Source organism: Chiloscyllium punctatum, chromosome 9 (genome assembly GCF_047496795.1).
Source record: "Chiloscyllium punctatum isolate Juve2018m chromosome 9, sChiPun1.3, whole genome shotgun sequence".
NCBI classification, from domain to species: Eukaryota; Metazoa; Chordata; class Chondrichthyes; order Orectolobiformes; family Hemiscylliidae; genus Chiloscyllium; species Chiloscyllium punctatum.
Genome location: NC_092747.1, coordinates 24,468,595 through 24,495,188, shown reverse-complemented (window position 1 = coordinate 24,495,188; position 26,594 = coordinate 24,468,595). Strand labels below are relative to the sequence as shown.

Sequence of the window (26,594 nt, the reverse complement as noted above, 5' to 3'; positions counted from 1 at the left end):
ATGATCCATACCCTGTTTCTGGTCTCACATAAATTTCAGTCAATTCCTGAAACTGCTGTGGTGCATCTGTTGAAATTGGCTATTAATTTAACTAATGTTAGGTCTCATCTGGAATTTTGAAAACATGTTTTGATTTAAATGTATACTTTCCACATTAAAGGTCCTAACAAGTAATTTACATCTTTGGTGCTAACTTATTTTTTTCAGCTGATATTTAATTTTGTTACCTCATTTTATCGGTTAGAAGTTAGAAGTGTGACGTCTCCTAATACTCTTCTTGTTATAAAATTGCTAGACTTAAATTGATCTCTAACATTGCAAGTCCATAATGACAAACCCACAAATTAGCTCAATTGAAAAATAAGTTGATTGTGGTGCCAAATTGACATCCTCAATTTTATTGACTTCATTCTTAATAGCTGTGCCTTCTGCTGCTGCAACCCTAAACTCTGGAATTATCGAATTAAATTTCTCTGTCCTGTACACCCCTTTGGAAGTTGAGTAGACTGGGCCTGTATGTATTGCAATATAGAAGAATGAGAAGTGAACTTATCAAAACATACAAGATTTTTTCAGGGCACTTGAAAGGATTGATGTGGAAAGGTCTCCCCTTGCAGGAGAACCTAGGACCAGAGGACATAAACTCAGATTAAGAGGTTGCACATTTAAGACAGAATTTCTTCTCTGAGAGTAGTGAATTTTTAATTTTATTATTTACCGCAAAGTCTGTTGAAGCTGGATTCCTAAGTATATTCAAGACTGAGATAGATTTTTAATCAATAAGGGAATTGAGGGTTATTCGGAAAAGGCAGTAAAGTGGAGTTGAGGATTATCAGATCAGCCATGATCTCTTTCAATGACAGCAGACTCAATGAGTTGAGTCTCTCTTTCTACATTTTGTAGTTTTAATGTTTTAAGGTAATCTGGGATCATCATGCTATATGGATACATTAATTCTGCTTTTATTTTGTTTTCTTGCCCTTCTGTGAACAACCATTTTTTTGCAAATCATATACCAAATGGATTATGTTCTTTTCTGCTAATATTCTATCTTTAGCTTGTGCTTTTGCTGCTTTAGTGATTTCGTATCATAATGATTACACTTGCTCTACCTTTGAAATTGCCATGGGATAGTATACTGAATAGTTCATGATCTGTTTAAAGTAAAAGGTTTAATGTCTCTGACAAGATAGAGAAGACATGGCCTGGGTATAAATTGTTAATCTCAGTTGAAGCAACAATGGAATAGTGAAGTCACATATAAATTGTGAATAGTAATTGTGAATTGAGTAGGTGAATAACATTAAATCTAGTTTGAAACTCAGTATTTAATGGTCTCCATTTTGCAATAGATTTCTCAGGAGACGGCAATTAATGAAAGATCGCATCTGGAGCAAAGAATAGAAGACCTGAAGAATTCCATGCACACAGTAATGTTAACTTTTATAAATGTGTAATAATGTATTAAAATAGTGATTTTTCTAAAAATAAAGAATAAATTGATTCAATTAACATAACAAACTTATGGAATAGAAACAAGAGCAGGCCAGTCAGACCCTTGAGCCTGCTCTGCCATTTTAATGAGATTATGGCAGATGTGTTTCTGGGCTCAACTCTACTTACCTGTCTGCTCTCCATAACATTTAACTCTTGCCAATGAAAATTCTACATAACCCAACTTAAAAGTACTAAATAATCTGACTCTAATTGCTCTCTGGGGAAGAGAATTCCATAGACTCAAAGAGGGAAAAAAAAAATCCACATCTCTGTTTTCAGCCCCTCATTTTGAAACTGAGTTTTTGGTTTCAGTTTCACCCACAAGGGAAAACATCCTCTTTCATTCACCCTGTTAAGTTTTCTCATAATAGGACCAAGAGTAGGTACTTAGCTCATTGAGTCTGCTTCATCATTTGATACAATCATGGCTAATCAAACACTTCAGTGCCTTATCCTATGACACTTTACTTTCCAGGTAATCAAAAACCTATGAAACTCTCTAAACATACCTAAACTTCCACTGCCCCTCCAGGTAGATGATTATAAAGATTCACAATCCTCTGAGTAAGAAGGTTTCTCCTTCTCCCAGTCCTACATGGCATCCTCTTATTTAAAAAATGTGCTCCCTAATTCTAGTGCAAATCAAATGCTGGCCTTTATAGATAAAGGACTGGATTACAAGAATGCACAGTTATGCTGCAATTATACTGAAGCTTGGCTAGACCCCACTTAGAGTATCGTGAGTTGACCCGGGCTCATGTTGGTTCAAAGTGTTCAAGATATTAACAGGAAAAGACTGGGTAGATAAAGATAATTTCCACTGGTTGGGAGTTCTAGGACTAGGGAGCATGGTCTGAGAACTGGGGCCAAATTTCAGGGAGAGATGTTAGGAAGCACTTCTACACACAAAGGGTTATGGATGTTTCAAACTCTTTGTCACAAATGGCAATGGATGCTGAATCAGTTGTTAATTTTAAATCGGAGATTGATAATTTTGTTAAGGAAAGGTATTCAGGGATATTGGCTAAAGCAGGAGTATGGAATGAGGCTACATTAACCATGACCTCATTGAATGGTGAAGCAGCCTCACAAGTTGGACCGGAGGGTCTGTTTCCTTGCTGTACATCTCTATGAGTCTATGGCTGCTTGGCCTTTTCCTGTCAATGTTCCTAGACTCCCCAACTAGGGGAAACATCTGACTTGCATCTCCCCAGTCTATCCCTTTAAGCATTTTGTAAGTTAAAATGAGATCATCCCTCATTCTTTGAAGCTGCAGAAAATAAAAAGCCGGTTTACCCAATATCTCTTCATAGGATAGTCCCACCATCTACCATCTGAGAATTTCATGCCTTGTGTCCCAATACCTTCTTAGACCGAGATGTTACATGAGCCATTTTTAAATCCTCCCTGATTCCAGTGATTCCCGAAAGATAACAACTAATGTCTCTACAATCCTCAGGTATCTCCTTCAGAACTCTGGGGTGTAGTCAATCTGGTCTACTGGGAGGCATTGTGGCTCAGTGGTTAGCACTGCTGCCTCAAAGTGCCAGGAACCACAGTTAGATTTCGCTCTTGGTTGCTGTCTATGAGGAGTTTGCACATTCTCCCTGTGTCTGTGTGGGTTTCATCTGGGTGCTTCAGTTCCTCACATAGTCCAAAGATGTGCAGGTTAAATGGATTGGCCCTACTAAATTGTCCGTAGTGTCCAGAGATGTGCAAGCTAGGTGGATTAGCCATGGTAAGTGCAAGGTTATAGGGATAAGGTGTTAGCTTGGATCTGGGTGGAATGATCTTCAGAGGGTTTGTACAGACCCAATTGGCCCAATGACCTGTTTCCAGACTGTAAAGCTTCTATGATCCTATGGTCTGACTGATTTATCTACCTCAGACTTTTCAACTTCCCAGCGTCTTCTTAGTAATGACCACTATATTCCCCTCTTATTCCAACCCCTGCCCTGCCCTTACACCCACCCCCCCCACACACACACACACACACAGGCAGCTCTCTTGAAAGTCTGGTATGCTACTGTCTTCCACCGTGAAGGCGAATGCAAAGTACCTCTTCAGTCTCTTTACTATTTCTTCATTCCCCATTACCATTTCTTCAATTTCATTTTTCCACCAGCCCAACATCCAGTCTTATCTCTGTCATCTTTTAAACATCTAAAAAAAACTCTTACAATATTTTATATTATGAGCCAGCATGCCCTCATACTTCATCTTCTCCCCCATATTGCTTTCTTAGTTATCCTGTGCTTGTTTTAAAGGCTTACCAATCCTCTGGCTTCCCACTAATCTTCACTATTTTGTATGCTTTTTCTTTTGGTTTTATGCTAACCCTGACTTCCCTCATCAGCCATGGTTGTCTCATTGTCCCCTTAATATGTTTCTTCTTCCTTGGGATGAATTTCTGCTATGCCTCCTCAATTACTTCCTACAAATTCCTGTCATTGCTGCTCCACTGTCCTCCCCTTCCAATCAACTCTGGCCAGCTTCTCCCTCATGTCTGAGTAATTAAATTTATTCAATTATAATATTGTTATATCAGACTCCAGCTTCTCCCTCACAAACTGCAAGATAAATTCTTGGTATATTATGGTAACTGCCCCCTAGGGGTTCCTTCACCTTAAGCTCCCTAATCAAATTTACCTCATTACACATTACAGATATGTGCTATCCATGTAGTCTTTCACCTCGCAGGTACACAACAGTGACTCTAGCCATTGCTCCAGTTCTGAAATAGAATTCAAGCTTGTGTAGTTGGTGACACTTCCTGCAGAAGAGTTTATTTGGACACATGGTATGTGCATGACTTCCCATATATTAATTTCATTTGTGCCCACTGACTTGCCATCTTGTTCAAAACTATTTGTTAGCCTTAGAATAATTGTAAACTTGCTTTGGTATTAAAACTTACTTTGTAATTTGTCTTTGCTTCACTTATGCTAACATTATTTTTCTTCATTTCATTTTATTTTGTTTTCCTTTAACTTGATTTAATTTTACACATTTTTACCAATGTTTCTTCCTGAAATCCAGAAAGCTGCTTCAACTTTGTAAATGCTATTTTCTTTTGTTTTAAACTATACAGATTCACTCCCTAACAGCAGTTTCTCACCAACTTACAAATTTCCTGTGATGCCATATCTTTTTCATACTCCTTTCCTGGTGCTGTGTTCAGAACAATATGTTCTTTACAAATTGCTACCTAAACTTCTAGCGCAGTGTTAAGAATGAAATCACTCCATCATGCTGTTTTTAATCTTCCTGTCTTCTGTTGACTCTTGTCAGAATGAAGCCAACCTCAATCTCCATGCTCTTCTTAAACTTGCTACACCTCTTTGTGTGCTTGCTCAGAATATTTTCATCCCCATTCTCTGCGCTCTTTTTAAAATTGCCTCCTCTCTTTGCACTGTGTTCAGAATGAAGTCACACCCTACATCCTGCAATCCTTTTAAAATCGCTACCTCCTCTTTTGTGTTCTTATACGTTTCAATAAAATGTCTATCCTTCTGAAATACAATGCCTACATGCCTAACTTGTCTAACCTTTTCTCGAGACGTTTCTTTTGGCATCAGTCAAGTAAATCTTTCTGAACCATTTTTGCATAAACACAAATCATTGTACAAGGAAAAACCTCAGTAGGTCTGGCAGCATCTGTGGAGATAAAATATCCTTAAATAAGGAGCCAAAAACTGTACAAACTATTCCAAATGTCTTCTTACATAAAGGATATTTTCTATCCATAGAATTTGCCAGGTTTGCTGAGTTTTTCCCTTGTACAATTTCCTTTTACAACAGTAGCAAAACTTTCATATTTATATTCTATTCCCCTATTCCTTAATAGTCCATTTGTCTTCCTCACTTGTACGTAGATATTAACTTTTTTGTCATTTATGCAACAGGACATCTAGATTCCTCTGTACCTCACAGTTCTAGTTTTTCTGCTTTGAATAATATGTTGATTATTATTTCTACCAAAATGAATAAATTCACATTTTCCCACCTTATTTTCCATCTGCCAATATTTGCTCTCACATCACCTATGTGCAATCCTTTATGGATTTCTTACGCTGTCTACATAACTTGCTCTCTTACCTATCTTTGTGCTATCAGCAAATTTTGCAACTGTATGTTCAGTCTCTTCGTTCAAATAATTGCTATAGATTGTAGATAATTAAAGCCCTTCAATGATCCCTTTGGCATTCTACTAGTCACAGATTGCCAAAATAAAAAATACTCTTTTGGCTCTACTTTGTGCTTCCTGATGGTAATCAATCCTTTACTCATGATAATTACACCCACATCATGAACTCTTATTTGGTGTTGTAACCTTTGATATGGTATCTTTACAAATGTCTTTTGGATATCCATGTGTGCTACATCTACAAGTTCCCTTCATTTACAGTGCTTGTTACTTCTTCAAAGAATTCTAGTAGATTAATTGAATACAATTTTTCTTTGCATTCTATCTGATTGCATTCAGATTTTCTAAGGGCCCTGCTATAACCAACTTTAGATTCTAACAATTTTCCTTTGATACCTGATAGGCTGAATGACTTCAATACACCAAGCCCAACCACTACTTATTTTAAAACTCTAGAGTGCAAACCATTAAATGTTAGGGACTTGTTGTTCTTCTAAGAATTTTCTTAGTATCCTTTTCCCGACTATTATAATTGTTTTAAGTTTCTCTCTTCCTTTCAATCTTGAGTTACAAGTATTTCTGTGAAGTTATTTCTCTCTTCTACAGTGAAGACCATGGCAAAATATCTGTTCAACAATGCCACCATTTCCTAATTTTGCACTATTATGTCATCAGCCTCACTCTGGATGATCAGTACTCACTTTATAGATACTCCTTTACTGTGAAGTCACTAATTAATCCTGCACATTATTGTACATAATGTAATTGCACATTACCTGGTGAGGGGCAGCTTGCTCCCAGATTGGCTCTAAAATGCTGTACAAACTCATACTCCAGACCAATTTATTTACACAATCTATATGTACATTAAAATTATCTAGGATTATTCAGTACCATTTATGCAAGTCCTTTCCTTAACATATGCTTCTACCATGACAAAAATGTAATCAATTTTTGGATAACCACAAAACGTAATGTTTCAAAAGCCAGTTTTTGTTAATAACTTCAGACATCTTATCACATTATATTTAGAGTTGCTCTTCCTTATCAGAAAAAATCTATTTACAATTGCAACAATGTCTTGTGTCTCTGAAACCTACATTAAGCACAGTTTGTGTATTGTCACTCAGATTTGCATTGTTTTGCTCCTTACAGTTAGAAAATGAAAGATTGGAACATCGTTCTAGGTTGACTTGTCTAAAAGATAGTGTAACTTCTCTGGAGGAAGAAGTCAAAATATTGGCTAGAAAGTCATCTGATACTGAAGATGAACTGTGCAGGCAGAGAGCAGAAAACAACCAGATCAGGTGAATTAGTGTGGTAATTTGAAGATAATCAATAGATGACATGTTTCATTTTAAAAACACCCGTGTTTGTAAACTTAAGAAACCTTGGAACTTCAGCATTTTAGAACAATTTTTGAACAAAAATGCATACCTGGGACTCAGCAATTTTACATGATGTGCACCTGGTACTTCTGGGAAGACCACAACAGAAAATCTCATTTTGGTTTTCAGTTTGGTCATGATCTAGCTTAAATATGCATTTTTTTCTCACTTTTATTTTCCATGTGCACTGAGTAAGAAGCAATCGATTAGAGAGTGAACTGGTATTAGAATCTAAGAGATATTTTCTTCACTGCTTTTTAATGTAATGGTAGATAGTTGATTTCACATTATCAGATGTCCACACACACGTATCAAGTCAAAAATAAAGTAATACTGATGCTGGGAAATCTGAAATAACAAACAACTTTAAATAGAATCATAGAACTGGACGGCACGGAACAGACCCTTCAGTCCAAATTGTCCATGCTGACCAGATATCCTAAATTAATCTAGTCCCATTTGCCAGCATTTGGTTTATATCCCTCTAAACCCTTTCTATTCATATACCCATCTGGTGGCTCAGTGGTTAGCATTGCAGCCTCACAGCGCCAGGGACCTGGTTTCGATTCCAGCCTCCGGCAACTGTCTGTATAGAGTTTGGACGTTCGACCCGTGTCTGTGTGAATTTCCTCTGGGTGCTCTGGTTTTCTCCCACAGTCCAAAGCTGTGCAGTTAGGTGGACTGGCTATGCTAAATTGCCCATACTGTCCAGGGATGTGTAGGCTAGGTGGACTATCTGTGGAAAATACACAGTTACAGGGATAGAGTAGTGCTGATGGTCCGAGTGGAATGCTCCTCAGAAGATTGGTGTGGACCCGATGGGCAAATAGCCTGCTTTCACACTGTAGGGATTCTATGAAATGTTGTAATTGTGCTAGTCTCCACCACTTCTTTTGTCAGCTCCTTCCACACATACCCCACTCTCTGCTTGAAACAGTTGCCCCTTAGGTCCCTTTTAAATCTTTCCCCTCTCACCTTATACCTAAGCCCTCCAGTTTTGGACTCCCCCACTCTGGGGAAAATACCTTGGCTATTCTCCCTATGCATGATTTTAAAAACCTCTATAAGGTCGATCCTCAACCTCTAAAACTCCAGGGAAAATAGCCTCAGTCTATTCAGATTCTCTCTATAGCTTAAATCCTCCATCCCTGGCAACATCCTTGGAAATCTTTTCTGAACTCTTTCAAGTTTCATAACATCATTCCTATAGTAGGGAGACTCAGAATTGCATGCAGTATTCCAAAAGTAACCTAATCAATGACCTGTACAGCTACAATATGACCTCTCAACTCCTATACTCAATGCACTGGTCAATCAAGGCAATCATACCAAACACCTTCTTCACTATCCAATCTAACTGGGACTCCACTTTCACAGAATTATGAACCTGCACACCGAACTCTCTATCCAGACCTTAAGTGTATAAGTCCTGCCCTGATTTGCCCGTCTAAACTGCAGCACCTCACAATTATTAAACTCCATCTGCCACTCCTCTTCAGTAGGAGAGGAACCATCTCTGGGGAGAAATGGTTCTGTTTGATTGATTTTTCATTAGTACTTGACATTAGAGATTCTGCAATTTTTTAAGACAGGCAGTGAGAGCAAGTAGCGTAGGGAGAGTGCAGCTGGGGAGAGGAATAGAGTGAGTGGGAAGAAGGAACAAAGTGGCAGCTTAGTGATAAGGTGGAAGACAGATGGACAAAGTTTGGCATAAACAGTAGGCTTGTAGCAAATTTCCCATGCTTCTGGTCGGTACAATGTAAAAAATCAGTCTGAATATTATCTTATTAAATGGAGATCATTGTTGGTTTATGAAATCAGCTGTGGTTGGATGCTGTAATGCTCTAGTTTTAAAAAAAAATAAAAGTTTCATCCAATACAATATTCAGTAGTCTCCAAGACCCACTGCTTTGTGGTTGATTTTTAACTTTCCTCTGAATCAGTTGTATCAAACCGCTATAAAAAAGCATAAACACAAAACTAGAGAAGTCGATTTAGCTTTGAGTTCAGTATCAGATTCAATCTGATAACGTATAACAATGTGTTGAAACTGACCCGATAAAATCTTTCTCACAAATACTTCAGAACTTGAGCCAAAATTGTCGTGCACCTTTCAGCAACATTTCAGATTCCCCAGTTATGGCCTGTCCAATTAGCAAGACAGACCTACTGCAGTGGCAGCACTGTGGTATACAGTTGAGGGGGTAATGGTCCTGATAGGCCTCAAAATTTACACTCTAGACCATATAAAATCTCATGGTGTTATATTAAACATGAGCAAAGAAACTTCTTGCCAAGTACCAGCTGCTGCTCCTCCCTTAGCTGATGGATCAGCAGTACTCCATGTTGAAATAAACACTTAGGTCAAAAAGTGGACAGAATATACTCTGAATAGGGAACTTCAACATCTAACATCAAAAGTAGCTATATTGCACTGCACTAACCAAACTACTACGTCTTGAGGATACACTGTCATCATCTGGCCCCTTGATTTGAGATGAAGTTTACTCAGTTCTACAAGTTTCTGCTGTTGATCTTCATGTGACTGAACAGATGGACTCTCAATTGAGGTACTTGGGTACATAGGGCAGGATATCCAATGACATAGTAAGATCCAAAATGCAGGATTTGCTTCATTTTCTTTTTTACTCTGCAGCTGCTCTTCATCATCATTAAGGCATTGTGGCTCAAAGTTAATGCAATATGATTGATCATTGAGTGTCACTATTATGAATGATTGGTGTCAATGCTGCCAAGCTTGGAGAGCTTCAGTGTGTCTTTAAAGTGATGGCTCTTTCCTCTGATGTTGAGAGTTTGAGTGTTGGGAAATCAAGGCCTAGTGGTAATTTTCAGCCATCCAGACACAATGCCCATCCATCAAAGTTGATTTTGCAGAAATGTTGACTGAATGTTCATGGGGCCGACTTCAAGAAGAACGTTAACATTTGTTTGATGCTCCTCCCTTGGATCTGGAGGATGTGGTGGAGGCATGCTCATGGAATTTCTCTAATGCTGGAAAGTGTATCACTGATGAACGGTTCATATCTCACTGCAACACAGGAATGTGGTGTGGATAGTTGCTGAACACATAAAGACTTTTGTTGACTTGTGGAAAAACTTACAATCTACAGGAACTAGCATTTGACAAGTTTAGCTGGTGCAACTTGATTGTGAGTGATGTCCTCTTGAGAGAAGTAGCTGTCAAAGTATGCAAAGTGCTTGACATTGTCTATAGTATCATCTACATAGGTGAATATTTGACTGACCAGGGTTAACAGACTTCTCACAGCATTTAATGAGAGGCTAAGTTTTTTGTATGCAGAATTGAGGAGACCAAGAACCGTTGCATATCTGATGCAATGTGGACAATCATGCTGCTGTCACCTGTAAACAGTAGATCATATATTTTTCTGATAACAGTTTTGGCACAGTGGCTCCATAATGGAGTTCATCAATTTACCTGCTGTAAATGCATTTGCCCACAACATTGGAAAGAATGATCTTTCACACTTTGAAGTTGATGTTATATCATCATACGGAGGACACTTTGCGTTATCATGTTGTGTGATTATCAGTATAGTAAATAGGAAGAATTCACAATAGATTTCATAGCTCAAAACTAGGAATCCATGAGGTGCTGTAGGCAAATAGCAGCACCAGTGTTCTAATACAATCTGTCATGTTGTAGCCAAGCGTATCTATATCAATGTAGTGAACTGGATCCAGAATTGGCTTTGTGGTAGGAAGCAGAGGGTGGTAGTTGAGGAGTGTGTTTGTGACTAAGCTTGTGTTGACGGGGATCACTGTTGGGGCCCTTGGTGTTTGTGGTATATATAGACTTGAATGTAGGATGTTGATCAGTAAGTTTGTGGATGATACAAAAATTGATAGGATGGAGAAGTAGTGAAGAGAATAGCTTTAGATTACAGGAGGATAGAGATGGGTTGGTCAGATAGGCTGATCAATGGCAAAATGAATTCAATCCGGATAAGTTTGTGATAATTCACTTGGCCTAGGCAAATAAGATGGGGAATATATGATGAATAGTAGAACCCTGGGAACCACCAAGGATCAGAGTGACCTTGGTGTGCATGTCCACCAGTCTCTTAAAGTAGCAGGATGGGTAGATAACATGGTTAAGAAGTCATATGGGATACTTGCTTTTACTAGGTAAGGCTTTAAAGGAACTGAATAACACGTTGCTTAGGCCACAGTTGGAGCATTGTGTACAGTTCTGGAATCCACATTATAGGAGGGGTGTGTATGCACTGGAGAGGATGTAGGAGAGATTTACCAGGATGTTGCCTGGGTTGGGAGAGTTTTAGTTATGAAGAGAGAATGGATACCCTGGCTGAAACTAATTGCTTGAGAGGGTGACATTTAAGAAGTCACCCAGGTAAATAGTGCAGTGAAGAAGGCATATGGCGTACTGGCTTTTATTGGTAGAGGAATTGAGTTCCGGAGTCCTGAGGTCATGCTGCAGTTGTATAAGACTCTGGTGCGGCCGCATCTAGAATATTGTGTGTAGTTTTGGTCGCCATACTATAGGAAGGATGTGGAGGCACTGGAACGGGTGCAGAGGAAGTTTACCAGGATGTTGCCTGGTATGGTAGGAAAATCCTATGAGGAAAGGCTGAGGCACTTGGGGTTGTTTTCATTGGAGAAAAGAAGGTTTAGGGGTGATTTGATAGAGGTGTACAAGATGATTAGGGGGTTAGATAGGGTTGACAGTGAGAACCTTTTTCCACGTATGGAGTCAGCTATTACAAGGGGGCATAGCTTTAAATTAAGGGGGGGTAGATATAGGACTGATGTTAGGGGTAGGTTCTTCACTCAGCGAGTCGTAAGTTCATGGAATGCCCTGCCAGTAGCAGTAGTGGACTCTCCCTCTTTATGGGTATTTAAGCGGGCATTGGATAGGTATATGGAGGATAGTGGGTTAGTGTAGGTTAGGTGGGCTTTGATCGGCGCAACATCGAGGGCTGAAGGGCCTGTACTGCGCTGTATTCTTCTATGTTCTATGTTCTAAGTATTTAGATTGTGATGCCAAGGCATACAATGCTATGGGGTAAGTGCAAGAACATGGGATTAGAATAGTTAGGTTGCTTGTTTTTGTTTCCTTGAGCCAAAAGACCTTTTTCTGTGCTGTAGATGCTGTAGTTTGAATGATCCCTCAGTCTACCATCTGGCAGAGATCAACCCTGGTGAAACAAGCGTGGAGCAGATGTACCTAAAATAAAGTGATAAGAATGAAGAGCAAAGAGAGTGTTAGAAGGGATTAGCAAGTAACATAAAAGGAAATCCAAAATTCTAATGATATGTAAACAGTAAAAGGTGTTAAAAGGAGGAATGAGGCTGATTTGGGACCCCAAACATGATTTATGCAAGGAAGCAGGGGGCACGGCTGAGGTACTAAATGATCTGTCTTAACTAAAGAAGAATTTGCTGCTAAATCATATTGAAAGAGATAGCCATTGAGACACTGGATATGCTACAGGTTTTTGATATGGATGTATTAGAAAACCAATTGTGTGTACTTTTAAAATATTTGCTAGAGCCAGATCAAATTCATCTGAGGGCACTGAGAGAAGTAAAAGTGGAAATTGTGGAAGCATTCACCATAATATTTCAACCTGTTTAGTTATAGTGTACACCAGAAGACAGGAGAATTACAAATTTACTATACCCTTGTTCAAAAAAAAGTGAATCAATGAACCCAACAACTTCAGCCTATTCTGTTTACCTATTGGTTGGACAAATAAGGATGAATTAAGAGAAAGCCAACATGAATTTTCTAAGTGAAAGTTGTATATAACTGTCTTGGTTAAGTTTTTTTTTGATGAGATAAGAGTTCATGAAGATGCAGGCATTTAGGTATTTAGAAATATCTGCCTTACAAATGACAGGGTATATTAATACTGTTGAACAGAACATATTTGGAAAATACATGATTAGAAGTTAAGAAATACTATTATCAAGGGAGGTGCTCTTAATTCTTATGTGGAAGTTTCAATTCACGTTATTTAGATGCAGTTCCTGAAAAATGTTTTTAGGTTAAGAAAACAAAACTGTCCTACTGCCTTAAACAACAACAAAAATACATTGTGGTACTTATTGTTGCAGAATGTTAATGGACCAGGCAGAAGACAGTCTTGCTGAAACCCAGCGACGTCTCTCATTAAAAACCACTGATCTACAACTTGCACAGGATAAAAATGTTCGGCAGAATGAAAAGATCGGTAATACCCACTTCATTTTAAAGCAAAGCAAATTCAGTGAATGTATAACATTTGAGGTAACAATTTGTCAGATTTTCCTGAATATTTTCATTCTTCATATATGAAGAGAAAAAAAAGAGAAAGGAATCATCGGGGCCATCACTGTGCACCTAATCTATTATTTGGTGCTACAGTCTGCATCATGCTTTTGATAGGTTACAGTTATATGGGCATTTTGTGTTTCATATTATCTGGTCCAAGTAATCAATAAATGTTTTGTGAGCCTTAGCATTATAGGTCATCACAATATTCAACTTTGCCAAAGCATCAAAATCCTGTCATAACTGCAAATCACAGTGATGATAAGTTTTGATGAAGGAAATTTTGTTTCCTTTTCTCTCTAAACTTATGACATATAGAGATGTAACTGCAAATGTTCTGGGTGATCAAGAGGTTCAAACCCTGGATTTTCCTGGTCCACAGAGCCAGCTATTCACTGGTGAATTGAATGAGCAATCTGTTTTTTCACAACAATAATTACAATCATTCAGTTTTTAAAAGTAATGGACAGGAAATCAACGGAAGCTAAAATGACATGAAGTTAAAATGTTTTTAAAAGTGTGGGACTTATATCAATAATTTGTTTTTATTCAGTCAGTCATGGAATGAAGGTGTCACAGCCTAAGCCAGCATTTATTATTGCTTATCTCTAATTTCCTAAATGGCAGTTAAGAGTCAACCACATTGCTGTTGGTCTGGATTCACATATAGGCCAGACTAGGAAGAATAGCAGTTTCCACGACAGTAATGAAACAGATGGGTTTTTCCTGACAATCAGCTATAGAGTCATGGTCATCATTAGGCTCATAATTGCAGGATTTTAAAAATTGAATTCAGATTCCACCATGGCAGGATTCGAATCTAGGTCCCCAGAACACAACCTGAGTCTGAGTTAACAGTCCAGCAATAATACCATGAGGCCCTTGCCACCCGGTAAATACATTGGGAATTAGATCACTTTTTAAAAATTTTTGTTTAAAACCTCATATTAAACCAGAAAAGCTTTAAATGCAGATATCCTTTGTCACTAAAAAAGATGTGCTAACTGAATATATGATAAATCAAAAATTACTTTCCCATAAGAAAATATGTTTCTGACCTGCAAAGTTTTATATCAAAACCCATTGGCTGCCTTGTGTTAAACTGGCCCAAAATGTTTCTTGTAACTTTAACTCTTACTTAACTCCTGATTGCTGCTTCTGCCTCAAGTTTTTCCATTTCCCTCTCCTGAAGTTTCTCTGAGCAAGTGAGGAGGTATGGAAGAGAGGAATGGCATGAGCAAAGGACTAAGAATGATTCTTTGTCGGGGGGAGGTAGTGGGATGGTTTGCAGAAAACAGTGACTGAGCGAAGTGATGAGCAGAAAGGTCCTGACTAGAAGTGCTGAGTCAGAGGGTTAAAAGAAACACCAAGAGGCTGTGATGGCAAATGGTCAGGACAGGTGTCAAGCAGCAGGGCCCAGGAGAAAGGCAATAAATGTGTTGAACAAGGAGGCAGCAAAGTATGGGGTTTCTTTTTAAAAAGAGTGAACATATTCAGCAGCAAAACCAAATGGCAGCACTGCTGTCAGGAAGTGTCCCTAATTTTAAACCGCACTGAAATGAAAACATGCTACAAATAGACAATCCTTTATCTGAATCCCTCGGGACCAGCTGTCTTTCGGATTTTGGAATTTTTCAGATAAAGAATTAAGTAATATTTTCATAGTAAAATAAAAAAAAACTACCAAACAGCTGTCATACCTGTGATTACTACAAGTGTTGAGACAGAATTGACACATGCCACTGCTGGGCCACACCTCTACATTACATCTGAGTCATGTGGGTCGAGTGGGTGTGGAGTTGTGTTAACTGTTTACAAGTCAAACAACCTTGTTAATGAGAAAAAACTTCAGCAAAAAACTTTTCGGATTTCGGAGCTTTTCGGATTTTGGAACTTCGGATAAAGGATTGTGTACCTGTGTTAGAATGAGGTTTTATATAAAGGAAAATGTTTCTTTTTTTAAAAGCCATCTTGAGTTCAATAATTTCTAGTGGAAAATTGCTTCCATTTTGCGTGAGGATTTTACCTTTATTGGCATTCCTAGACCTTTACTGTTTTAAATATTAAAAAATGTAGCTTCAAATTATGACAATATACAATAATTTTATTATAAGGTAGGTTATATAAGCATGTTAGTTGTCATCAAACAACAATATTTTAAATTTAGGAAATAGTTCTGATTAATACATTATAGAATCTTAACTTATGAATCTGTTGCCCAACAGATGATCTGACCAGACAGATTTCTTCACTTCAAGAAGAAATTAGCTCAGCTCGAGCAAGTGTCTATGAACTTGATAAACAAAAGAATAGTTTACAGGAGCTTGCGGATGAAAAGACTGAAACAATTGCTTCCCTAGAGGATACACTCCACCAGAAAGTAAGTGATTTTTAAAGACACTGTGCTATACTTTTGAACTTGCTAAATTATTAGTAGTATTTTGAACAGGTTTGCAATAATTAAAGAAGTGAAGGCAGAATATTTAGTTTATTCTATGAGGGATCTTTAACTTAGAAGTTTTTTTTATTTGGTTACTTTTTCTTATGTTCAATGTAAGGTCTTAAGCAAAAAAAAAGAAATCCCAATTTGTAGTTGGGTGACAAACCTTAAGAGGTATAATTCGAAGTTTATTCAATCTATAAAGCTAAGTCTAAAAAAGTTGAATGGACCAACTTCCAATGAATGAGAAAACCTCTGTGAAGCTATTGTTTACATAAATGATTTAGAATCTTTATTGGGCTCTTCTCTTGAAGTAATTCTTATCACCCTTATAAGTTATACCTCAAATTTTGTGTTAAAGAAACCAACTATCATGGAAGTGTTCCCTTTCACCAAATAAAGTATTTCTCATTTATTAAATTCTTGGATTATTATGGAATGTTATTAATTAAAAGGATTGTCCCAATTGTCTATCATGATTTCACAAACAATTATGCAAATTCCAGAAAGACAATGTAAATGCAAACTTGTCCAGGGTTTCCAAGACACTTACGATAAACTTGCATTAGGTGTACAGAACTTTGATTTGATTGTGAAAGTGTATTAACATCTATTATTAAATCTATTATCTACCTAATTTAAATGAATTTAATTTTCGTATTCACTTTTTCTGAAGAAAAAGAACATTACAGATAATCAACTACACATAAGTGAATTGGAAACAACTGTTGAGTGAGTACATTTTAGCCTTTTGAAATGTTTATTGAAAACTTGAATATTTGCCTGACATTGGAGCAGCACTTTAACTCTATGAATTTCATATTTAATTATGATACAGTGTTCCTGTTTTTCTTCCGTACCAAGTACATATCACAGAATTAAGAGAGGCAAAGTAACCAGAGGAAAAAGAAATATTTATAATTTTCTATGCAATAATAGTTAATCTAGGTTGGGAGGAATTTCCATCATTGCTTTTGAATATGTAGTCGTCAATCCAAGACATGTTCATCTGCTTATGATTCTGCTTCGAGAATGTGATGCTGGCAAAGCACAGCAGATCAGGCAGCATCCAAGAAGCAGGAGAATTGACATTTCAGGCATAAGCCCTTCATCAGGAATCAGCCCTTCCTCGTGAAGGGCTAATGCCCGAAACATCGATCCTCCTGCTCCTCGGATGCTGCCTGACCTGCTGTGCTTTTCCAGCGCCACAATCTCAACTCTGATCTCCAGCATCTATTGTCCACACTTTCTCCTTATGATTCTGCTTGTGTGAAATAATAACATGATTAGTTTCATACAAAAGCGATCTTTTGCAGATATAATACTTGAAATAAAAGCAGAATGTACTCAACAGGTGAGACACATTCTGCTTGAGGAACAGAGTTAAGGTTTCAAGTTAATGGCCCTTCGTCAGAACAAATGACTATTTTTCATTAACTGTATGTATTAACTTTGTTCCTTTTACAAATTATACATGATCAATTTTAAATTAATTAACCTGTTGTAACATGTTGCCTGTGCACTAATGTACAGACCCGTTGAATGTTTTTGTACAGTATTATCAACAACTAGCTTAGGGCGTTTAACATATTAAAAAAAAATCCCAAGATACTGTAAATGAAAAGAATAATGAAGCACATATTAGGTGAGATGACCAAAGATTGTGTCAAATGATGGAATTCAAAGAAGGTCATGATGAAGAAGAAGACAATAGAGGCAAAGAAGAAAAACTGTTCATTATCCTCCATTCTCTGTTCCTCAGCCAATTTCATGTAGTCATAGAGAAGTACAGCACGGAAACAGATCCTTTCGTCCAATTCGTCCATGCTGATCAGATATCCTAACCTAATCTAGTCCCATTTGCCAGCACTTGGCCCATATCCCTCTAAACCCTTCCTATTCATATACCCATCCAGATGCCCTTTAAATGCTGCTAGCCTCCACCACTTCCTCTAGCAGTTCATTCCTTACATGCACCACCCTCTGCATGAAAATGTTGCCCCTTAGGTCCCTTTTATATCTTTCCCCTCTCACCCTAAACCTATGCCCTCCAGTTCTGGACTCTCCCACCCTCAGGAAAAGACTGTCTATTTATCCTACCCATGCCCCTCATAATTTTATAAACCTCTATAAGGTCACCCCTCAGCCTCTGAGGCTTCAGGGAAAACAGCCCCAGCCTGTTCAGCCCCTCCCTATAGCTCAAATCCTTCAACCCTGGCAACATCCTTGTAAATCTTTTCTGAACCCTTTCAAGTTTCACAACATCCTTCCAATAGGAAGGAGACCATACTTGCGCTCAATATTCCATTGTACCCTGAAGTAACCTTTTCCATTGTCCACTACACCTCCAATTTTGGTGTCAACTGCAAACTTACTAACTATACCTCCTATGTTCACATTCAATTCACTTATATAAATGACAAAAAGTAGTGGACCCAGCAGCAATTCTTTCGGTAATCCACTAGTCACAGGCCTCCAGTCTGAAAAGCAGCCCTCCACCACCACCCTCTGTCTTCTACCTTTGAGCCAGTTCTGTATTCAAATGGCTAGTTCTCCCTGTATTCCATGAGATCTAACCATGCTGACCAGTCTCCCATGGGAACCTTGTCGAGTACCTTACTGAAGTCCATATAGATCATATCTGCTCTCATCAATCCTCTTTGTTACTTCTTCAAAAAAGTCAAGTTTATGAGACATGGTTTCCCATGCACAAAGTCATGCTGACTGTCCCTAATCAGTCCTTGCCTTTCCTAATACATGTAAATCATGTCCCTCAAGGTTCCCTCCAACAACCTGCCCACCACTGATGCCAAGCTCACCAGTCTATAGTTCCCCAGCTTGTCCTTACCACCTTTCTTAAACAGTGGCACCACGTTAGCCAACCTCCAGTCTTCCGGCACCTTACCTGTGACTATTGATGCTACAAATATCTCAGCAACCACTTCCCTAGATTCCCACAGAGTTCTGGGGTACACTTGATCAGGTCCTGGGGATTTATTCACTTTTATGCATTTAAAGACATCCAGCACTTCCTCCTCTGTAATTTGGACATTTTTCAACATGTCACCATCTATTTCACCACATTCTATATCTTTCATGTCCTTCTCCACAGTAAACACTGATGCAAAATATTAATTTAGTTTCTCCTCCATCTCCTGCAGTTCCACTCATAGGTTGCCTTGCTGATCTTTGAGGGGCTCTATTCTCTTCCTAGTTACTCTTTTGTCCTTAATATATTTATAAAAACTCTTTGGATTGTCCTTAACCCTATTTGCTAAAGCGATCTCATGTCCCCTTTTTACCCTCCTGATTTCCCTCTTAAGTATACACCTACTGCCTTTATACTCTTCTAAGGATTCTCTCAATCTCTTCTGTCTATACCTGACATATGCTTTCTTCTTTTTCTTAATCAAAACATCAATTTCTCTCGTCGTCCAGCATTCCCTACACTTACCAGCCTTTCCTTTCATCCTGAAGAAGGGCTTATGCCCGAAACGTCGATTTTCCTGCTCCTCGGATGCTGCGCTTTTCCAGCACCACACTTTTCAACTTTTTCCTTTCATCCTAACAGGAATATACTGTCTCTGGATTCTTCTTATCTCATTTCTGAAGGCTTCCCATTTTCCAGCCGTCCCTTTACCTGCGAACATCTGCCCCCACTCAGCTTCTGAAAGTCCTTGCCTAATACCGTCCAAATTAGCCTTCCTCCAGTTTAAACTTCAACTTTTAGATCCGGTCTATTCTTTTCCATCACAATTTTAAAACTAATAGAATTATGGTCACTGGCCCCAAAGTGCTCCCCCACTGCTACTTCAGTCACTTGTCCTGCCTTATTTCCCAAGAATAGGTCAAGTTTTGCACCTTCTCAAATAGGTACATCCGCATACTGTATCAGAAAAGTTTCTTGTACACACTTGACAAATTCCTCTCCATCTAAACCCTTAACACTATGGCAGGCCCAGTCTATGTTTGGAAATTCAAAATCTCCTCCCATAACCAACCACCCTATTATTCTTACAGACAACTGAAATCTCCTTACAAATTAGTTTCTCAGTTTCTCGCTGATTATTAGGGATTTTTATTTCGCATGTTTTATTCCATGGGATTCAACTTTGCTGGTAAGGTTATTATGTGGAGTCTTATCAATGCCTTTTAGAAAATCCCTGCAGATCACACAAACCACCCTGACTGGCCTTGCCTCATCAAAATAACTATCGAGCTGGTAAACAAATACATTCTGTCTTTGCTTAATATAAAGACCGTCTTTTTATTTTTCTGTTATTTTTAATTGTGGACTCAAAGGAGAAAAGAACTGTTTTAAAAACCAAGGATTGCTGCATGTTTCGAAAGCAAGTAATCTGACGCTCATTACAAGCAGAACTTGCACAGTCGATGAATGGATGTTGTTTGTAGACAAGCTGGAGTTGAAAAGTGGGGTACAAAGAAGCTTTGGCAGCAAAAAGCAGATTGATCCATGGACATGTGACCGGTTATAGATGACAAAGGCCTTCTGCGATCCTAAAACTATGATTGGTTCTTCAGTAGCTGAATAACTTGGGGCTGTGAAGAAGGTACAAAGAAGTCATCAGATCTCCACTTGCCTGCTAAGGAGCTGTCTCTGATCTCTGCGGTAAAGAAATACTTTAAGTCTGAAGAAGAGCAGTTTATCTTTCCTTCAGCAGTTGCTGAAAGCTGTGACTTCAATTTGATGTCAGAGACCTTTTATAAGTGGACTGGCCATCCTCTGCCTCTTGAAAACTAGTGGAAGCATCTATAAATGGATAGCTGAGAAGCAGCATTTTGACTTGCACAGAATGATAAGAACCATCGTGGGAACCACTTACACACAAAAAAACGAATATAGATTGTGTGTGTGAGTGTGTGTTTGTGTGCTTGCATGCACCTGTATGAATGAGGGGGAGTTTATAAATGAAGTATTTTAAATGTCAGAGTTATATGGAATGGATTGTAACTGTTTACCTGTGGCTACAGTCTAATTAATTGTGTAACAAATAGTAATGATTATTAATTACAGAAACCTGCTCTATGCTTTGGTCAACTAGATAAATTGGGGATTCTTTGCATATGTTTTACAATTATTTAGTGATGACCCTGAGAATGGTGGGGCTTGTTTTCCATTACACTACCCCAACAAGGTGTACATTAATTCATTGACATTTTGAAGTTGAATTTTGTCACAGAATATCATTTCTAAAAGCTTTCCCACCAAGATTAAGCTGATGGACCTATAGTTAGTGGATTTGTCCTAATACTTCTTCTGGCAAAGGATGTTGCATTTGTAATTTTCCAGTTCACTTGGGGATAGAATATTATGGACTGTAGCTTCAAGCACAGGTTTGTTAAAAGTAAATTAGTTTTAATTAAGTATTTTGAGGCTTAATGAGGATAATGGCTCTTCTGTTATTAGAAAGGTCAAGAAGTACAAAAAACAGTACTATGCAGGAACAGGCCCTTTAGACCATCATGCCTGCACTGACATATGATGCTTTTCTAAACAGAAATTGTTTGCTCCAAGTCGTCCATATCTCTCTATTCCTTTCTTATTCATATATCTGTCAAGATGCCTTGTAAACATAAACAATGATTAAGGTGATTGTAGAGAACCAGCAGCGAAATGAGGAAAGTCCTGTCGGACAGTGAGCGATCAGGATCTTTGTGATTTTCAAAGAAGAGTTGGATATGCAATAATGACAAGTACCAAATAAGAAAACAATGTGGAAAAGGCAAGGGAACGGGATTGTTGAATTGCTCCTTAGAGAACCAGGCACTGAGTCACTAGGCCAAATGCTGTACTCATTCTGTGATTCTGAGAGTTTTAAATTGGTGACATTAGAAGACTGAGGATGAAATCAATGAGACCTGGAGTCAGACAGCATGTGGTATCAGAGGGATCAAGATGTGCAGGTCCACAGTTCCCTGATAGTGGTAACACAGTGGATAAGGTGTCAAGAAGGCATATGGCATACTTGCCTTCATTGGTCGGGGCATAGAATATAAACATTGGCAGGTCATGTTACAATTGTATCGAACTTTAGTTAGGTCACGTTTGGAATATAGTGGACAGTTCTGGTTGCCACACTACCAGAAAGATTTGGAGGCTTTGGAAAAGGTAATGATTTAACACAACGTTGCCTGGTTTGGAGGATATTAGCTATTAGGAGAGATTGGAAAACCTTGGTTTGTTTTCACTTGAATATCGAATGATGAGGGCGACCTGATAGAAGTTTACAAAATCGAGAAGCATGGATAGATTGGACAGTTGGAGTCTTTTCTCCAGGGTAGAAATGGCAATTACTAAGGGACATGAGTTTAAGGTAATAGGGGGAAGTTTAAAGGAAATGTGAGAGGCATGTTTTCTACACAGTGGGTAGTAAGTGCCTGGAATGCACTGCCAGAGGAGATGGTGGAGGCAGATACAATATCTGTGGTTTAAGAGGCATCATGACAGATATATGAATAGGCAGGCAAGAGAGGGACACAGACTGTGCAGAGGCAAAAACATTTTAGTTTAGAAAGGCATCTTGTGTCACCACAGTCTTGATGGGATGAAGAGCCTGTTCTTCTGCCATATAGGTTTTTGTTCTCTTTGTTCAAATTTTAATATGCTAATATATACAGAGGATAAAGTGAGTGCTCATGAGATGTTTATACAACATGTGTAATGTGCATGGCTAAAGTTCCTGCTACACTCCATTGAGTTTTCCATTGCTTACTGACACAGGAGATAGCTCATTTGATTTAATTTTTGCAGTTTTCCATCATTCAGCTTTATATCTCAACATTACTCTGAGAAGGTGGTTTGGGTGGCCCACTGGAAATGCTGTAACGCCATATAGTGAAGGTCCTTCAACAGAGAATTTTAACCAAGCAACAATGATAAAACTGCAATATGTATTCAGAGTAATAGGTAACTTGGAGGTGATGCTGTTTCCTTGCACGAGCTGGTCATTTCCTCCAAGGTGGTGAGGTTTGAGAGTTTTGGAGGTGCTGCTGAACAGTGCTCCACAGTGCATATGGTAGATAGTACTAAGTGCTGTTATGGTATGCTTATGATTGATGTTTAGATTTGCTGTGTACACAGCTGTGGATTGCTTCATTGTCTTGGACGTGGGGAGGGAATGCGACTGCTAGTGGAATAATGTAGCAATGATCACCAAATGGTGGTAAGCTTGACTTGATAGAATAGACTATGAGGAGGCAACTGAAAACAGTTGTGCCTGTGAGGAACTCTGAAGAACTCATTTTAACAATGACCTGAAACAGATAATTAGCCTTCACCAGGGATAACCAGCATCCTGTGTACTGGGTATGATTCCACGAGGGAGTTCTTTCAGTCTTCATTTCCTGATGGACTTAGATTTGTTATAGGACTGCTTGCACCACATTTAGTGGAACGCTGCCATTGTTGATGAGGACAGTCACTTTTGCTTCACATAGGGAATTCAGGACTTATGTCTATGTTTGGAATAAACGCAACTTGCTCTCTGTATTTGAGTAGTTGTAATGGAACCCGAACTAAGCATTAGTCAGCAGGTTATTAGATTAGATTAGATTCTCTATAGTATGGAAACAGGCTGTTCAGCCCAACAAGTTCACACTGAATCTCTGAAGAGTAACCCACCTAGACCCTTTCCCCTACCCTATATTTACCCCTCACTAATGCATCTAACACTATGGTCACTTTAGCATGGTCAATTGACCTGGCCTGTACATCTTTGGATTGTGGGAGGAAACCAGAACATCTGGAGGAAACTCACGCACACATGGGGAAAATGTGCAAACTCCAGACAGACAGTTACCCAAGGTGGGAATTGAACCTGGGTCCCTGGCACTGTGAGGCAGCAGTGCTAATCACTGAGCCACCTGTTATGCGTATGTAAGTGTTACTGGACAGCACATTGATGACTCATTGCATCAATTTACTGACAATTTGAGCAATGCTGATAAGATGAGAGGTAACCAGATTGGATTTGCCTTCATTTTGCATACCTACCATATTTAGGTAATTTTCCATATTGCCTGGTACACACCTAGTATTGTATCTATAATTGGAACAACTTAAATAGTAGAAACTAGGTTTTTGCATGCCTGTCCTGCCCCAAGCCAGGTTCCTTGATTAAGCACAGAGTTGCTGTGAATGTAGAACCCAGTTTCTCAGTAGGCTGCTGGGAAACCCAGTGGTTGGCCTTGTCATCTCATATAGTTCAGTATCAGCTGAGGATGGATGAAGCCCTTAACTGGCTAATTTAAGACAATTGACCTCTGGACAGGACGGCTGCCCCTCCCATGCTCAGCTTCTGAGCTTAAATTTGGGGGTTGGAGTTAGGAAAGTGTTTTGGTTTCCAACCCTGTTTACTCACCTGATCAAATGTTCCACCATTTTCCTTGAGCGATAAATGCTGGTCTAGCCAGCAATGCCTACATCCCATACTCACAGGCAAACTACACCCTCCATAACGGGGAGTGAGTAACTAGTTGGGTTCTATAACAGTACACAGCAGACCCCTTAATGTCGAAATCCTCAACCACTTTCGACAACGTAAATGATTTCTCCACAACCTGCCCCATTACTGACATTGGATCACCAGTGCTGTTTGGCTTAATGGATATTTTTGCCATTAATACTTTCCAAATCTCGAAAGGTGATAATGGTTTAGCTTAAAGTATGAGAAGCTCTTATTGTGTACCATAATAGTTTTCCTCTTGTGAAGAGTGTAAATTACAGATTGTGAGCACAGAAACATAGCTATTGCTTAAAAAAGACACATTTTCTTAAACTTTTCATCTTGCCCTCATTGGGGTAATTCGCAAGAATACTGATTCAAAGGGAAATCCAATATTTCTGCTATATGGGAGGAGCGTGCTGATTAGTTGACAAATAGACTATAGTAGAGGCATTACCATGGAGAATGCCTTTGTTAATGTTGATTGACAGTTAGCTACCAGGTTTTGTTTAAACTTTAAACTGGGAAAGTCACCCCTGATTTGTCACGGCGTTATCTGTCATGTGTAGATATTCTTTCTGTCTGCAAAGAATGTGTGTCAAGGTGTGTAATTTTCAGTGCAATCCTGAATTGATTTTCAGTATTTTTTTTTGCAAATTCAGGATTATCCAGCAAATGAATCATCAATAATTGGCGTATTTACCAATCAAACTCTACTTACCAACCAATCAGCACTCTCCTCTTGTGCTTAGGAATAGGAGTAGGCCATTCAGCTCTCAAGTCTGTTCTGCTATTTAATGATATCATGGCTATCAATGGCCTACAACATAAAATCCCTTTGGCTCATATCCTTTAACAGCTTTGCTTAACAAAACTTTATCTCAGGTTTAGAATTAATAACTGATCCAGCATCAGCTGCTGTTTGTGGAAGAGGGTAGATGCGCTTCATAACATCTCGTAAACAATCTGGCCCTAATTCTCAGACTATACCCCTAGTTCTAGAATCTCCAACCAATGGAAATAGTTTGTCTTTATCTTTATGTAGGTGGAAGCATTTTTTAACAGTGTGCTGTCTGGTGCATTTGTGCACTTTTATGGAGTAGGGATGTTTTCGCAAGTTAATCATTAGACTGTGTAAACTTTGTATACAACATAACACAAATGCTGTGCTTCCTACTGGTAAGTGTGCATCCAATTCCTGAAATGGCTTTCTCCAAATGATAATTCTCTTGTGCATACGGGTCCTCCAGCCATCAGCTGTGGCTCAGTTGGTAGCATCCTTGCCACTAAGCCAGAAAGCTGTGGCTTCAACTCATACTCCAGGACTTGATTACCAAAAACAAACTAACATTTAAATGCTATACTGCACTCTCAGAGGTTCTCAGCAGTTCTGTAGGTCCCATTCAGGAGTTATGACTGTCACCAGTGCAATTTCAGAATTACCTCTGATCAGGTAGTGACATTTTTTGCCTCATATATCAGAGAGAAATTGGAATATATGGTATGATAGTTGGTCCTCTGATTGCACTACTTCAAGAGCACTAATTTAGCTAAACATTGTTGATTATTATCACAAATAGAACAAAGTTATCTCATTTGAGCTGAATGGACTTGTTAGTTTACTTTTAGCTAATTTGGCACTGAATTAATTAGCCTTTGTGCGTTTTGATCCTGTAGTCAACTGAATGAGACAATCAACAATAAAGAAAATGACATTTCCAGTATTCAGCGTCAGTATGATTCCATCAGTTCTGAACTAGCAGAAATGACCCAGTTAAGAGAAACAGCAATTCGTGAAAATAACCATCTGCATGACCAGCTGTCAAAATTAAAATATGAGCATCAGGTAAGAAAAATTAACTTTTTATTAAACTATTGAAAAGGTTGTTTATTGTTAATGTTGTGAGCTAGCTAAATAGTCCAGCGGTTGATATCTGTACAATTAAAGAAGGCTCGTATTACATTCATACATATTTTTACTGCAACATTAACATTGGGAACAAAATTTATTTAAAAAGAGATGATTAAAACTGAGATCACTTTAGCTTAATGATGTGTTGTATTGCCAACTCTTACAGAACAGTATAGTGGCAAAATTTCGTTTTTTGGATCTGCAAGTTTCATTTTGGCTCTAAATAATTTATGTCATGCTTTTATACTTCTGGTGTAAGCTGTGTTGAACACCATTTTGTTGAGGGAATTAGAATATGCATAGGGAGTGTGTGCCATTATATATGAAGAGGTAAATCATGACATCAATAGAACATGTAACCATGATCTGACACAAGCGTTGCAATTATGGAATCCAACCTCTCAATCGAGAACAAACCACGTAAGA

The 26,594-nt window shown here is 38.5% G+C and overlaps 1 protein-coding gene across 1 annotated transcript in view; it reads left to right on the top strand.

Moving 5' to 3' along the window:
• The window catches only part of LOC140481207 (testis-specific gene 10 protein-like), a gene marked incomplete at its 5' end in the record, with an annotated part of 130,382 nt that overhangs the window by 73,214 nt on the left and 30,574 nt on the right, over positions 1-26,594 (top strand). Inside the window, 6 exons of the mRNA XM_072577039.1 lie at positions 1,353-1,430; positions 6,800-6,951; positions 13,156-13,271; positions 15,577-15,731; positions 16,468-16,523; positions 25,934-26,102. Of these exons, the coding sequence (XP_072433140.1) occupies positions 1,353-1,430; positions 6,800-6,951; positions 13,156-13,271; positions 15,577-15,731; positions 16,468-16,523; positions 25,934-26,102 (726 nt within the window). The remainder of the gene's footprint in view (positions 1-1,352; positions 1,431-6,799; positions 6,952-13,155; positions 13,272-15,576; positions 15,732-16,467; positions 16,524-25,933; positions 26,103-26,594) is intronic.